Below are 12,500 nucleotides of genomic sequence, written 5' to 3' on the forward strand. Positions count from 1 at the left end.
TGTATAGCGTAAATAAAAATGAAAAAGAAAAGAAAACAAAAAAAAAAAAGATAAGAAACGAAAGGAAAAAATAAAAAAGAGGCAATGAAACTATGGGCGCTAGACGGAATGTAATCGCAAGGATTCTTTGAAGGGCACAGAGAAAAATAAAAAGGAAGTATATATATATATATATATATATATATATATATATATATATATATATATCTCGGTGCTTATGTTCGATTAATAATAAATTATTTTCTCGAAATAGTCGAAATAGCGTCTCAGTCTTAAGAAATGATTTTCTTCGTGTTTATTTTTTATATATTTTATTATCCCTCTTTATTTCATTTCATGTCGTTACGTTTCGTATCGTTTCGTTTCATTCATGGTTTTTCATTTTTTCTGTTTTTTATTTTCTTTTTTTTCTTTTTTCTCTCTCTTTTTGGTTATTCACCTTCCTCCTTTCGAAATTAATGGCTTTGATTGTGCTTGTTAAGAAAATTGTAAAAAAATAAACCCGTTAAGAACGTGTCCTTGTTGCGCCGCCGACCTTTTTTTTTTCTTCATTGGGAGGATAAAATGGGGTAGGAGGGCACTTAATATACGTAGTTTCTTTTTCTGTTATGTCATCGATTTGTCCTTTCACTTATTAAAAATTAGTATTTCCATTTATTAAAGCCGTGCGATTCAAATATCAACATTGACAAACTTTTAATAACATACTTATCAATCGCATAGCTCGCTAATAATCATCTCCGTTTCGAACGCGTTAATGAAACTTTTTGTCATTTCATCTTTCTCCCTCTCTCTTTCTCTCTCTCTCTTTCTTTTCCTTTCTCTCATTGAACTTTAACAATATAGATATACCTTCAACTTTTTTGGACGAATTCCACGTTTCCATTTCTTTCTTCTTTTCTTTTTTTTTCTTCTTTTTTTTTTTTTTTCTAGGGCACAAGAGTATGCGCGATTAGGATTCGCGCCAAATTGTACACGTAACGTACTTACATGTGGCTCAACAAATTATAGCTTAATTAGGACGAAACGAGGATTTTCAGCACTTTTGCATGTGGTGTCTTTGTATCTGTCGGTCTCTCTCTCTCTCTCTCTCTCTCCGTTCTTCTTCTTCTTTTTCTTTCTCTTCTTCTTCTTTATTATTCTTTTTTTTTGTTTTTTTTTTTTTAACGTTTTGTTGTTTTATTTTTATCCTTTCTCTTTTTCTCAAAATTAATATAATATCCTCATAACGGACACATGAGACTCGGCGCGTTTATATTCCTTTGACGTATTTTAATATACTACGAGATAAGAAACATAATCACAAAATGAAATAACTTGGTCGATACTTGCATTCAGAATACTTAATCGTGAATGTTAATGTCGTAATACTATCGAATCAACATCAACGAAAAGGAGCTTCGATATCGTTTTATCATTTAAAATTGTTTCTCCTATCACGGATATAATTGCGAAGTCCTTGTCGTGATCTTTCTCTAACGGGCATTATAATTTGTCCTAACGATAGCGATCGACGATTATCACCGCGAACTCTACGGCGAAGATCATCACGTTTTATAAGATGATTATATGCTTCTCGATCTATCGATCCTCTTCATCTTCGTGATATTTAAAATACCGTGATCGCCTGTTATTTTCTTTTCCTTCTTTCGTTCACCTTTACACTTTACATACGATCGCACATTTTTTCCTTCTTTCATTTCTTCTTCATTTTTTTGTTCTGTTTTTGTTGTTCTTTTTATTGTTTTTTTTTTCTTTTTCTTTTTTTTTTTCGTTCCAACTAACGACAAGACGCACAGCACTGCTTTTGATAGAGCGGCACTTTGCATATGTTCATAAATTTCATTCTGTTGCATATAGGTGAATGATCTTTGCAGTCGTCTGTTCAAAAAACAAAAAGGAAAAAAGAAATAAAAATAGAAAAAGAAGAATAACAATTAATTCGATTGTATTATTATAAATTCATTTAATGAGAGAGAGAGAGAGAGAGAGAAAGACAGATATATATGTTATTAGATCTGGTTCATTCCTCTTACGAATATTATTATTATTGAAATATACCTGGTGATTGAGGACAGGTTGGACCCCTGCACGTTTTCATTACCGGTGGTCTTGGTATATCTCTGCACGCATTACCAGCTGGCTTTTTTGTGCCATACCATACGCATTGTAATATCCTATATTTTATACCATCCTCTTCGCAAGATGCCGTACACTAAACGTTAATAACAATTATCATTTATATAATAATTATTTCCAAAGATATTTCAATTAATTCGAATGACTCACCTCAGACCATTCGCCTACTCTCCATACACCTTTACAAGCATCGTTATAACATTCTTGCCTTTGGAGTGGTCTAGTTGTTTCGTCACATTTATTCGGATCTAATTGAGTGACGTTTTCACGACCATCCTCTAATTCCTCGATCAATCGACAACTAATATCACGCCTTTGCATTGCCGTTTTCCAATTGAAACATCTCGACGATTCACAAATTGTCCATTCGGTCGTATGCCATTGAGGACATCTTTCGATTCCGCATGGTCTTACTTTCTGTGGCATCGGATGTCCAGCACCTTCGCACAAACTAGCACCTATTATCGTCCTTAACGGTACACGACTCGAATTCGCCGATTTAATTGGACGCATCGTACATTGTGCTCCACGCATCTAAAATTTTATTTCTTGTTAATTTACTATTTTCTAAACTAAAGATGCAATCTTTTCTTTTTGTTTTTTTTTTGTTTTACCTGGAAACCACTACCACCGCAAGTTTGCGAACAGTCGGACCAATTTGTCGTAACCCATTCAAAAATTAAGTCTTCTGTATTGTCTAGAAAAGTATTAAAGAAAAAAAAAAAAAAAAGAGAGAAAGAAATTGTAAGTAAAATTAATCATCACATTATACGCAAGTATTATATTCCAATAGAACATTTTTTATTATGAAATGTTCTTACCGAGAGCAGCAATCGAGCCGATTATTGATTCGGTTTTTTCCATACTACTAGATGTCGTAAACGTATCCATCGAGGTCTCCTTCGAATTATCTCTCGAATAAGCTCGATCATGTCTATGAGATAATAACTCTTTTGTAATTTGTTCGGTCGATTCTAATGCAATTTGTTCACTGCTAGATGACGTTGTTTCGTCCATCATCGTTGAACTTTCACCTTCTTCAATTTCTAAAAGTTTTGTCGACGACGAAATAATATGATCTTCGTTGGGATCATTGGCTCTACGTTTTTCCAATTCGTCTATATAAATCGAATCGTCATTCGTGTTTGATTTATCGACAGTAAATGATTTCTCATTGTTTTCCACATTGATGATTTTCGTTGAAAGTTCGGTATCATTGAGATTAGTCGATGAGATTAATGTACGTACCGATGTATTATCATCGGGAATAATATCGTCGAAAAGTGATTTTTCGTTTGTCGCCAATGAAGAAACGACATTTTTCGTGGTAGAATCTTGAATATAATAAACCTCTAATCCAACATTTTCCGAAGATTCTGCGGAGTTTATTGTCTCCTCGGAATAATCATTGTTAGTATCGTTTTTATGATTTTTCGAAAGATCCCGCGAATCTTGCCGATGTCTTTTAACATTTTTCAATGATTCCTCGACATAATCAACGTTCGCCTTTGTGACCGTTGTAAAATCTTTTTTATCTGATAGATCATTGGTCGTTCGTTTATTATTATCTTCATGCCTTACACCAAATATCGCTGCATCTAGATCATAAGGATCTACGTCAATGAATATCCTTTCTTCGTCTGGACCAAATACATCATCGGGAATGGCTGTGTTGCGATATAATAGATCCTCAAAGTCGTCTTCTTCGACATTATGATATCTCATGCCAGTCTTTTTGTCGGGCATAGTACGTTTCGTTGCCATAGAAACTTCTTTGTGGGTATCGTCGATGAAAGAAACAGGTGCCGTTCTATGACTTCTGCTAGAACCTGTATTACTTTGAAATGGCCAATAGGCCTGAAAACGATACGATTAATGATTTCATTTCGATTATATATAAAACGTATAGCATTAGGAACGAAGCGTTAGAAAGGATTTCGTTAAAATAATATCGAAGGTATACAATGGAAAACGTCGTTCAAATATTACGACCTCACCTTTATGCTCGAAATTAAATAACTGAGGTGAGGCATCAGACTAGTTGCACCGGACGTTGCCGTTGATTCTACGGATTCGTGATATCCGGGCTGACGTGTTTATAATATATCCCGAATACGTCCAATGAGTAGAATATTAAAATCCATTAAAAGAGAGCAAGCAAAGAGAAAGAAGATTTTCTATATTAGTAGAAAGTGCCTCTCTACTACTACATGTATATATATGTATATATATATATATATACATACGTTGATTAATTACTATTTTTATGATTAATAAGACAATAGATAGATAACGGTTAATTGCCATAGACATTAGATATATTTTATGGTGAATATTTTTTTAAATCGATAAATCTACCTGATTAAAAGAGGTGGCAGTATTCTCTTTGTGCATCATAGTAGAATCTGGTGGAGTTGGACTGGTCCTTTGCCTTTTGTGTTGTGGTTTTCTCGTTGGTTTACTCGGAACCGCTCGTTCGTGGCTGAGGTCTTCTCCATCGAAAGGAGCAAAGTGATTACCATAGGCGGCTAGTGTATATATGTATATATAACATATATATATAAATATATATATATAGAACATTGTTATATTATTTATTTAATAATAAAGAAATCTTTAATACGCTGAAAGAATCGTTTATACCTGCACGATCGGTGTAAAGGTTCTCACCGGAATTGGCTGGTGCCGAATCAAGATTCGCATTTCTTTGAAGATGCACGGAATTACCAAGCCTAAGATATTCCTCGCTGCTTATCTGTTCTTTCGAGCGTAATTTCACGATAATACGTGTTTCCGCGTGCGAAAGCGATGCTTCAAATATTGAAATAATCAATTAATCAAGAGAAGAAGTACATACATTGAAATATTGTTTTCAAACAAATTTCATCATTTGTTCGTTCATTATTTTAACGACTTACCGACGCAAGCGTAAACTCCATCGTCAGACGTAGTTATGTCCATAATCTTTAGAGCTCCCTTTTTGTTGATTTTATATTTTCTCGTTCTACGTAATTCTTTACCATCCTTCGTCCATATAATTTGCGCTCTGTAAGTTAAAAATGGTGATATAAAAATGCTGGTCCGAATAAAAAATATCATACCTCGTTAATTCGTAATCTGTCGTCTTACTTATCGAATTTTTTAACTGGACATCGAATTTTGATAAAAGGCGTCCCTTGAAAAACCCTAGCTATACCGCCAATCTTTAAATCGACTTTCTCATTTAAGTCAGATTGATTGTACGACGAATTCTGACTAAGAATGATTGGCTGCACGTTCATGTCCATCTCATGACACGGCTTGGTGTTACATGGTTTTTCGGAGGATGGCTTTTGCGGCGGGCATTTATTTTCTTCCCTTCTCTGTTTGCGACCCAGTGCCATTATTTGTTCGCAGGTCACGTTACGTCTCTTTACCCCGCCTCCGCAACTTTTGGAACACTGCGAATATAATCGAGTTCAGACACGAGACCGATGTGGAGAAGGTTATGTGGTTAGTCTCTATTTATCTCTCTCTCTCTCTCTCTCTCTTATACACGCATACACATACACAAACATACATGCATACGTACACATAAACAAACACTCAAACAATTTAATTTTATTTTCGTCAGAGATTTAAAAATAAAACTAGAAATGATTTTTAATAAATGGAAAGGAACAAAATTGTTGTTAAATCATTTCATTAATATAACTATATTATATACCAACGAATATTCTATATAATTTGTTATTTACGTAAAATAATCATTTCAACTTTTTTTCTTCCTACACTTGAATTTAAAAATATTTTGTACAAATTCTGATCACGCTAAAATCGAATTATACCAGTGTCGCGTTATAAAAAAAATATACATACATATATATATATATATATATATATATATACATACACATACACACACATATATATATATATAGATGTATATATGGAGAAAGTACCTCTCCCCATTCTCCAGCGCTCCACTTGACTGGACAATCCAACACGTTACAGTATTGTCTGTCTGCTGGTGGTGGCTGCGGGCACATATGGTTTGGTACCGTCACGGTATTACCGATTCCTCGTGTCACCTCGTGTATGCATGTGACATCGCGAGTCTGAATGCCAATACCGCAGGGGCTCATGCAGGGTAAGAACTCGCTATATCTCCACCTGTGGTTTAACATAACGACGCATTGTTACGTTACAAGGGGTTTTACATTAAATAATCGTACCGAAAATTTATGTCTACGGTTAAACAATTATTGTTCATCGTAGTATTGTTTAACGTAGTATATATTAAAAATATATTGCGAAAAATTTTCGAAATATTTTTCGTAACACAAATGATAATCGTTTGGATTATTAAGTTTTTATGAAAAAAAAAAAAAAAAAAAAAAAATCGAAAACAAAAAAAAAAAAGAAAAGAAAGAAGAAAAGAAAACAAATTTTCCATTTTCTTTCTTCTTCTTCTTTTTTTTTTCTTTTTCCTAATTAAAATTCTTATCTCGGATAAATATGACGAATAAATAAATAAAATGTTTACCTAGGTGGACAGGGATGATCGTTGCAAGTTCTGATTCTTGCTTCTGGTTTAGTTTCGGTGCTGCAGAGAAGCGGGGTCACGGTTTTACCAGTATCGTCGCGTACGCAGTATATTATCAATTCTTGTACGCCTGGAATCGTTTGGAAAAGAAAGAAAAATAAAAAAAAAAGAAGAAGAAGAAGAAGAGGAAAAAAAACAGTAAGAACGAGAAGAAACATATCAAATAACTAATCTAACTCGTCAGCGTGTTTTCCCCTGCCAGGATTTAATATATGATCGTTATGTCTCAGATAAATCTACGTTTTCGTCCAATTGATTTCGGCTAATTGAATCGTCGGATAGTGTTCCTAACGGAGGATTGCTAATGGCACGATGCCGTTAAATCGACCGCTTCGATTAGCCAGTTTGGATGAGCATCTATCCGATTGGTAATCCTTAGTAATCCTATTCGATACGATAATCGATAGATTCCTTAAGATAATTCTATCCTTAAATATTCTTATTACTTCGAGATAATGATTATCATTAAATAAAAAAATATATATTTAAATCCGACCTGAACAATAATATAGTAATAGATTATATAAATTAGGAAAAATCAAAGGTGTAACCTTTTGAAACTCGTTAATTATTACTACTATTATTACTACTGATTTAACTTTATGCTAAAATCACTAATCTCATTATACACAAATGGATCGCGTCGTTCTATACTAGGATCTTAATAATATCCTAATGCCTTGAAACAACTGTGGAGAGATAAAACAAGGAACGTTGTAACTAAATAGACAAAGGAAGGAAAGGTGAGAACGAGTGAGAAGGATAGAAGGAGAAAGGAAGGAAGGAAGGAAGGAAGGAAGGAAGGAAGGAAGAAGAGAAACACAAGGGAAGATTGTAAAGCAGAAGTCTTCGATCGATATAACAACCCTTTACCTCCTAAACATGTAGCGCTACAAGGCGTATAACCAGCTTCCTTCCATGAGTAAGTGGTTTGGACGTTTCTTCCTGGTGCCACTTTGATACCACTTTCGTAACCACCGGCACTACCGGCTGCTAGACCAGTTCCAACACCTCCTGAACTACTCGACGATTTGTAGGAATCCGTCAAACTGGACTCGGCATATCCGCTATCCCCAACCGTGTCGATTCTATACGACAGACTATTCTCAATCAAACCGCAAGGCTCCATGACGCACTTCTCCGTCTCCTCTGGTTTTGGACCGGAACATTGCCTGTCTGGTAACTTGGCGATCGTACGGCTAAATTCGAGAAATATCTTGCAATGGACTTCCCTACGGCGTATTCCATCTCCGCAAGTAACGCTGCACGGTGACCATTCCTCCGCTATGAATCTGAGGAATTATCACACACATATATATATATATATATATATATATATATATATATATATATATATCATTCGATCATCGATCGATCCTATTATTTATATGGAATTTCCTTCGTAAGGAATGATCATAAGAGAGGAAAAAAATAGTTCAATAAAAAAAAAAAAAGAAAAAGAAAAATAAGAACGAACGAACGTACGAACAAACTAATTAATTAAATAATGAACTAATACGATGATTCACTATCGCAATGGCTTTTTGTATATTTCTCTCTTTTCTTTCTTTTCTTTCTGTTTTACATTTTTCTTCTGTGTGTGTGTGTTTTTTTTTCTTTTATTTCTTCATTTCTTTCCTTCTTTTCCTTTCTTATTTCACTTTCCCTTTTCTTTTCTTTTTTCTTTTTTTCTATTTTTAATATTAACGATAATATCGTCAAGGACGACGGGTTCTTTTTCCTCTTTTTTTATTTCTCTCTCTCTCTCTCTCTCTCTCTCTCTCTCTTTCGAAAGAAAAAAAGAAAAAAAAAACAGAATTCGATCAGAATCAAATCGATAGTAAGTAAGAATTCCCGTTAATTTACCGATCGAGTATTTTACCAGATTCTTTCCCCATTCGCCTTCGTCCCCGTTCCCACCCATCCCCTACTTTTTTTCTTTTTCTATCAGTCTCGAAAAAATCTTGTGAAATTTTCTTTTCTTCTATACAACTCGGTTGGTACTTTACATCATCGATTATTATGGCGGGAGCACAGTTTTTCTCATCGTTTTTCGAAGGTACACTTAAAACCACGCCCGCCATCCATTCGACAGGCACTCATCTATTCAGAGGGCTCGATCAGACCCTCCCCCCCCCTCGCCCATTGAAACTTACATCCGTGAATACCTTTCTCTTTTGCTCTTTCATACACACTCTCTCTCTCTCTCTCTCTCTCTCTTTTTTTTCTCTATCTTTCGTAAGCGCATCAATCAATAACCGCTATACTTGCTGACAGCTTTTGCAATTTGTCTTATGGATTAACAGAATAATTACTTCTTATATATGTGTGCGTGCGTGTATGTGCTTCTTTTCTTTTCTCTTCTTCTTCTTCTTCTTCTTTTCTTTTTTTTTTGTTTTCATTTTTTTCTCTTTTTTTACTTTTCTCCTTTTTACAGAATACGTCATAGAAAGGAGAGATTGTACCATATTCAAAGTTAATTTCCTCTCTTGTAGGTACAAAGAGGTTCATTTTTTTTCTTTTCTCTCTCTCTCTCTCTCTCTCTCTCTCTCTCTTGTATAGATATATATATTTCTCTCTTTTCTATTATTTATTTGTTCTTTTATTCGAAAAAGAAGATTTTAATTTTGATCATCAGAAAACTTTAATGAGACGCTAGTTGCATGAAGATTCTTAATGTAAGAAAAAAGAATGATCGTTTAGAAAGGAATTAGGCGGTACATGCAAAGCGCACATGTATCTATATAATATATAAATATGTATGTGTGTGCGTGTGTAAATATATATATATATATATAATATATATAATATATATTTATATACAAGGAATATCAGGAAACAATAGAGTTAACTAGAAAGATGATGGAAATTGGTGTGTGCGTTTAAACACAACAAAAAAGAAATAAATAAAAAAAGAAAGAAAGAGAGAGAGAGAGAGAGAGAGAGAGAGAGAGAATAAGGGATGGATCGAATAAGGACGTGAGATTATGCGAGAGATTAATGATCTTTCAACGCAATTAATTACTTCGATCGCTTTGTTAAAAGGGGTTTTGAAAAAAGCAAAAAAGCATTAACAGCACTTGAGTACGGCTGTGAATCGACAAAACGCCGTGCATTGGATCTACTACGGAAAGAAAAAAGACAATTAAAGGGGGTGGATGGGTGGTAGGGGGATAGAGATAGAAGAGACAGGCCAGAGTGGATTTCTACGCTAGTTTAGTACAAGAAATGCTTTGGGAACATCGAGGAGAGCTTAGATAAGAGAAAAAAAGAAAGAAAGACTGAGATAGAAATAGAAAGAGAGAGAGAGAGAGAGAGAGAGAGAGAGAGAGAGAGAGAGAAAGAGAGAGAATCAGATAAAGATAAAGATAGATTAAGGTGATAGATAGATAGAAAGAAAGAGAGATAGTTTATAGATAGACAGATGAAGAAAGTGTATTAAAAACATGATTACTTTTTAAAGAAATAAAAAGAATAAGAATAAAAAAAGATTAATATAGAGGAAAGAGAAAGAAGAAAAAGAAAATGAAAAAGAGATACAGAAGGAAAGAGAAAGAGAGAGAGAGAGAGAGAGAGAAAGATAAAGAGAAAATATTTGGATAAATAAATAATAATTAGAAATATATTAAGGAAATATGAAAGTTTGACAGAAAGAGACACAGTAATAGGATACCTCAGATACAACCAGCCACAGGCAAAGTAGATCGTATATCTGTCGGAACATACCAATTAACATAAAGAAATGAATGCTGTGTTTTAAATTGATTGATTGGTTGATTGGTTGGTTGGTTAATTGGTTAATTGATTGAGGGGTTGGGGGAGGGGGATGAGGAGGGTTTGTATTACTATAATAATACACGTATATTTGAATGAACAAATATACATGCGTATATCATAATTAAGCACGAATAAGCTCTAGGAGAACACATCGATACGCAATAAATAGATTTCGGTAGCTTGATCTACAGAAATACAATAGATAGATAGATAGATAGATAGATAGATAGATATAGGTATAGGTATAGGTATAGATATACATATAGATATAGAGAGATATATATGTATGTGCATGTATATATATATGTGTGTGTATGTGTGTGTGTGTGTGTTTATGCGTTTTGTTCTAATATATATTACTTACGTCGATTCCGATGGTATAGGTTGATCGATTAATTTTTCTGGCACCGGTGGTGGTGGATAAGGTTGCATCAATGGTTGCGTTAAATCCTCGCCATCTTTCATATTCATAGATCATAATTATTTGATATTTTAATTACGTGTATATTTATATATGTATAACACGTAAATAATTTTTATTGAAAATTATTAAAAATACGATTTCGATAATGATCAAGGAATTATGTTTAATTTATTTATCCAATGATTTATCATAAATGTTTATATTTTATATCGTACTTTCGTACTCGTAAATATTTCGACTTACACATGCTACACGCTACGTTAGCTTTACATTCCTGTTCGGCACGTGGTCGTTCCATGGGATCGCATCCGGTCGAGATCAGACCGTTTCCATCTCTACACTCGATGCTTCTCCTTCTTACACCGATACCGCAGGACGCTGAACACTGTTGAAGAAGTAAGATCTATTTTAAAATTGTGATCGATCCATCGTCGTCTTCGGATTTTATCCTTACGCGACAGGATGTAACAACAGTGATAAGTTGTTCTTATTTTTTTTCTTTTTTTTTTTTTTTTGTTTTGTTTTTTTTTCTTTTTTTCTTCGAATATTTGTCAACGATATCATTGTGATAATTTTGTATCAAAAAAAAAAAAAAAAAAAAAAAAAGAAAAAAAGAATAGAAAAAAAAAAATAAAAAATAAAAAAAAATTGTCAAACGTATGAACATATTGATACAATTCTCGATTACGTTATTACATTTTGTCGCGTATAATGTTTAATTTTTTTCATTAAAATTACGAATTTGGTGTAAAAAGACGAAGAAGAAGAAAAAAGAAGAAACAAAGAAGAAAAGAAAAAGAAAATTGTATAACAATCGTATTGATTGAATCGCACTCGAAATAAATGGAACTTAAAATGGCCTGTTCGATGATAACAAAGTTTATTATCACTAATTCAAATGCTTTTTCTTTGCACATCGTAGAATAGCTTAACGTTCAAATATAACGTGTAACGATTAACAAAAGAGGATATCCTGATATAATATTCGAGACATAAAATTGGACGTAACGTTATTTGAACTCGTCTCGTCTCGTATCGCATTTGTGAAGTTTATCAAGTATAATTATTAATTACTAGCTTTCTGAAACTTCCAAACTGACTGCCAGAGAATTCATTATTTATTATTTCAACTTTATCAGACGGAATAATAAATGTTCTATATTTATTAACGTTTATCTTACACATCGATTTAATCTAACAAAGAAATATATTAATAATTGTATTCAATATTTGATTTGAGATTAAACTTAAACGAAAAAAAAAAGAAAAAAAAAAAACAACAACAACAACAACAAAAAAAAACAAGAAGAAAAAACGATATTATCGCGTGAAACCAAAAAAAAAAAAAGAACAACAAACTCACGGAAAGTAATCCCTTTAAGAAACTCGTCGTATCCGTTAACTTTCGATCTGATGATTATAAGAGGAAAAACAAAAAAAAAAAAAAAACGAAGAGAAGGAAAAGAAGAAAAAGAACGAAAAATGTAGAAATTATTTCTCTTTTTCTTTTTTTTTTTTTTTTCACGAATTCCCATACGAAACGCACAATGCATTTCTAATTGCATTCTCTCCTTT

At 33.3% G+C, this 12,500-nt stretch overlaps 2 protein-coding genes across 9 annotated transcripts in view; one reads left to right on the forward strand and one right to left on the reverse strand.

The window, feature by feature from the left end:
* Positions 1–1,776, forward strand: part of LOC124429907 (hydroxylysine kinase) — a 5,736-nt gene extending 3,960 nt beyond the window's left edge. For both annotated transcript variants that reach the window (XM_046975799.1, XM_046975796.1), the window contains one exon: positions 1–1,776. This exon is cut by the window's left edge and continues 3,438 nt beyond it. The gene's annotated coding sequence lies outside the window, so the exon portion shown is untranslated.
* The window catches only part of LOC124429882 (protein madd-4), a 189,218-nt gene that overhangs the window by 2,132 nt on the left and 174,586 nt on the right, over positions 1–12,500 (reverse strand). For 3 of the 7 annotated variants that reach the window (XM_046975697.1, XM_046975688.1, XM_046975708.1), the window contains exons 11-25: positions 11,169–11,310; positions 10,866–10,959; positions 7,598–8,016; positions 6,665–6,794; positions 6,081–6,291; positions 5,269–5,579; positions 5,058–5,185; positions 4,783–4,950; positions 4,498–4,667; positions 4,137–4,226; positions 2,961–3,996; positions 2,754–2,836; positions 2,290–2,673; positions 2,062–2,215; positions 1–1,881 (exon numbers count right to left, since the gene is read on the reverse strand). The exon at positions 1–1,881 is cut by the window's left edge and continues 2,132 nt beyond it. In XM_046975697.1, the coding sequence (XP_046831653.1) occupies positions 1,781–1,881; positions 2,062–2,215; positions 2,290–2,673; positions 2,754–2,836; positions 2,961–3,996; positions 4,137–4,226; positions 4,498–4,667; positions 4,783–4,950; positions 5,058–5,185; positions 5,269–5,579; positions 6,081–6,291; positions 6,665–6,794; positions 7,598–8,016; positions 10,866–10,959; positions 11,169–11,310 (3,621 nt within the window). In that variant the 3' untranslated portion in view covers positions 1–1,780. The remainder of the gene's footprint in view (positions 1,882–2,061; positions 2,216–2,289; positions 2,674–2,753; positions 2,837–2,960; positions 3,997–4,136; positions 4,227–4,497; positions 4,668–4,782; positions 4,951–5,057; positions 5,186–5,268; positions 5,580–6,080; positions 6,292–6,664; positions 6,795–7,597; positions 8,017–10,865; positions 10,960–11,168; positions 11,311–12,500) is intronic. The other 4 variants (XM_046975737.1, XM_046975719.1, XM_046975729.1 and 1 more) reach the window with 4 other exon arrangements.

Source organism: Vespa crabro, chromosome 1 (genome assembly GCF_910589235.1).
Source record: "Vespa crabro chromosome 1, iyVesCrab1.2, whole genome shotgun sequence".
Taxonomy (NCBI): domain Eukaryota; kingdom Metazoa; phylum Arthropoda; class Insecta; order Hymenoptera; family Vespidae; genus Vespa; species Vespa crabro.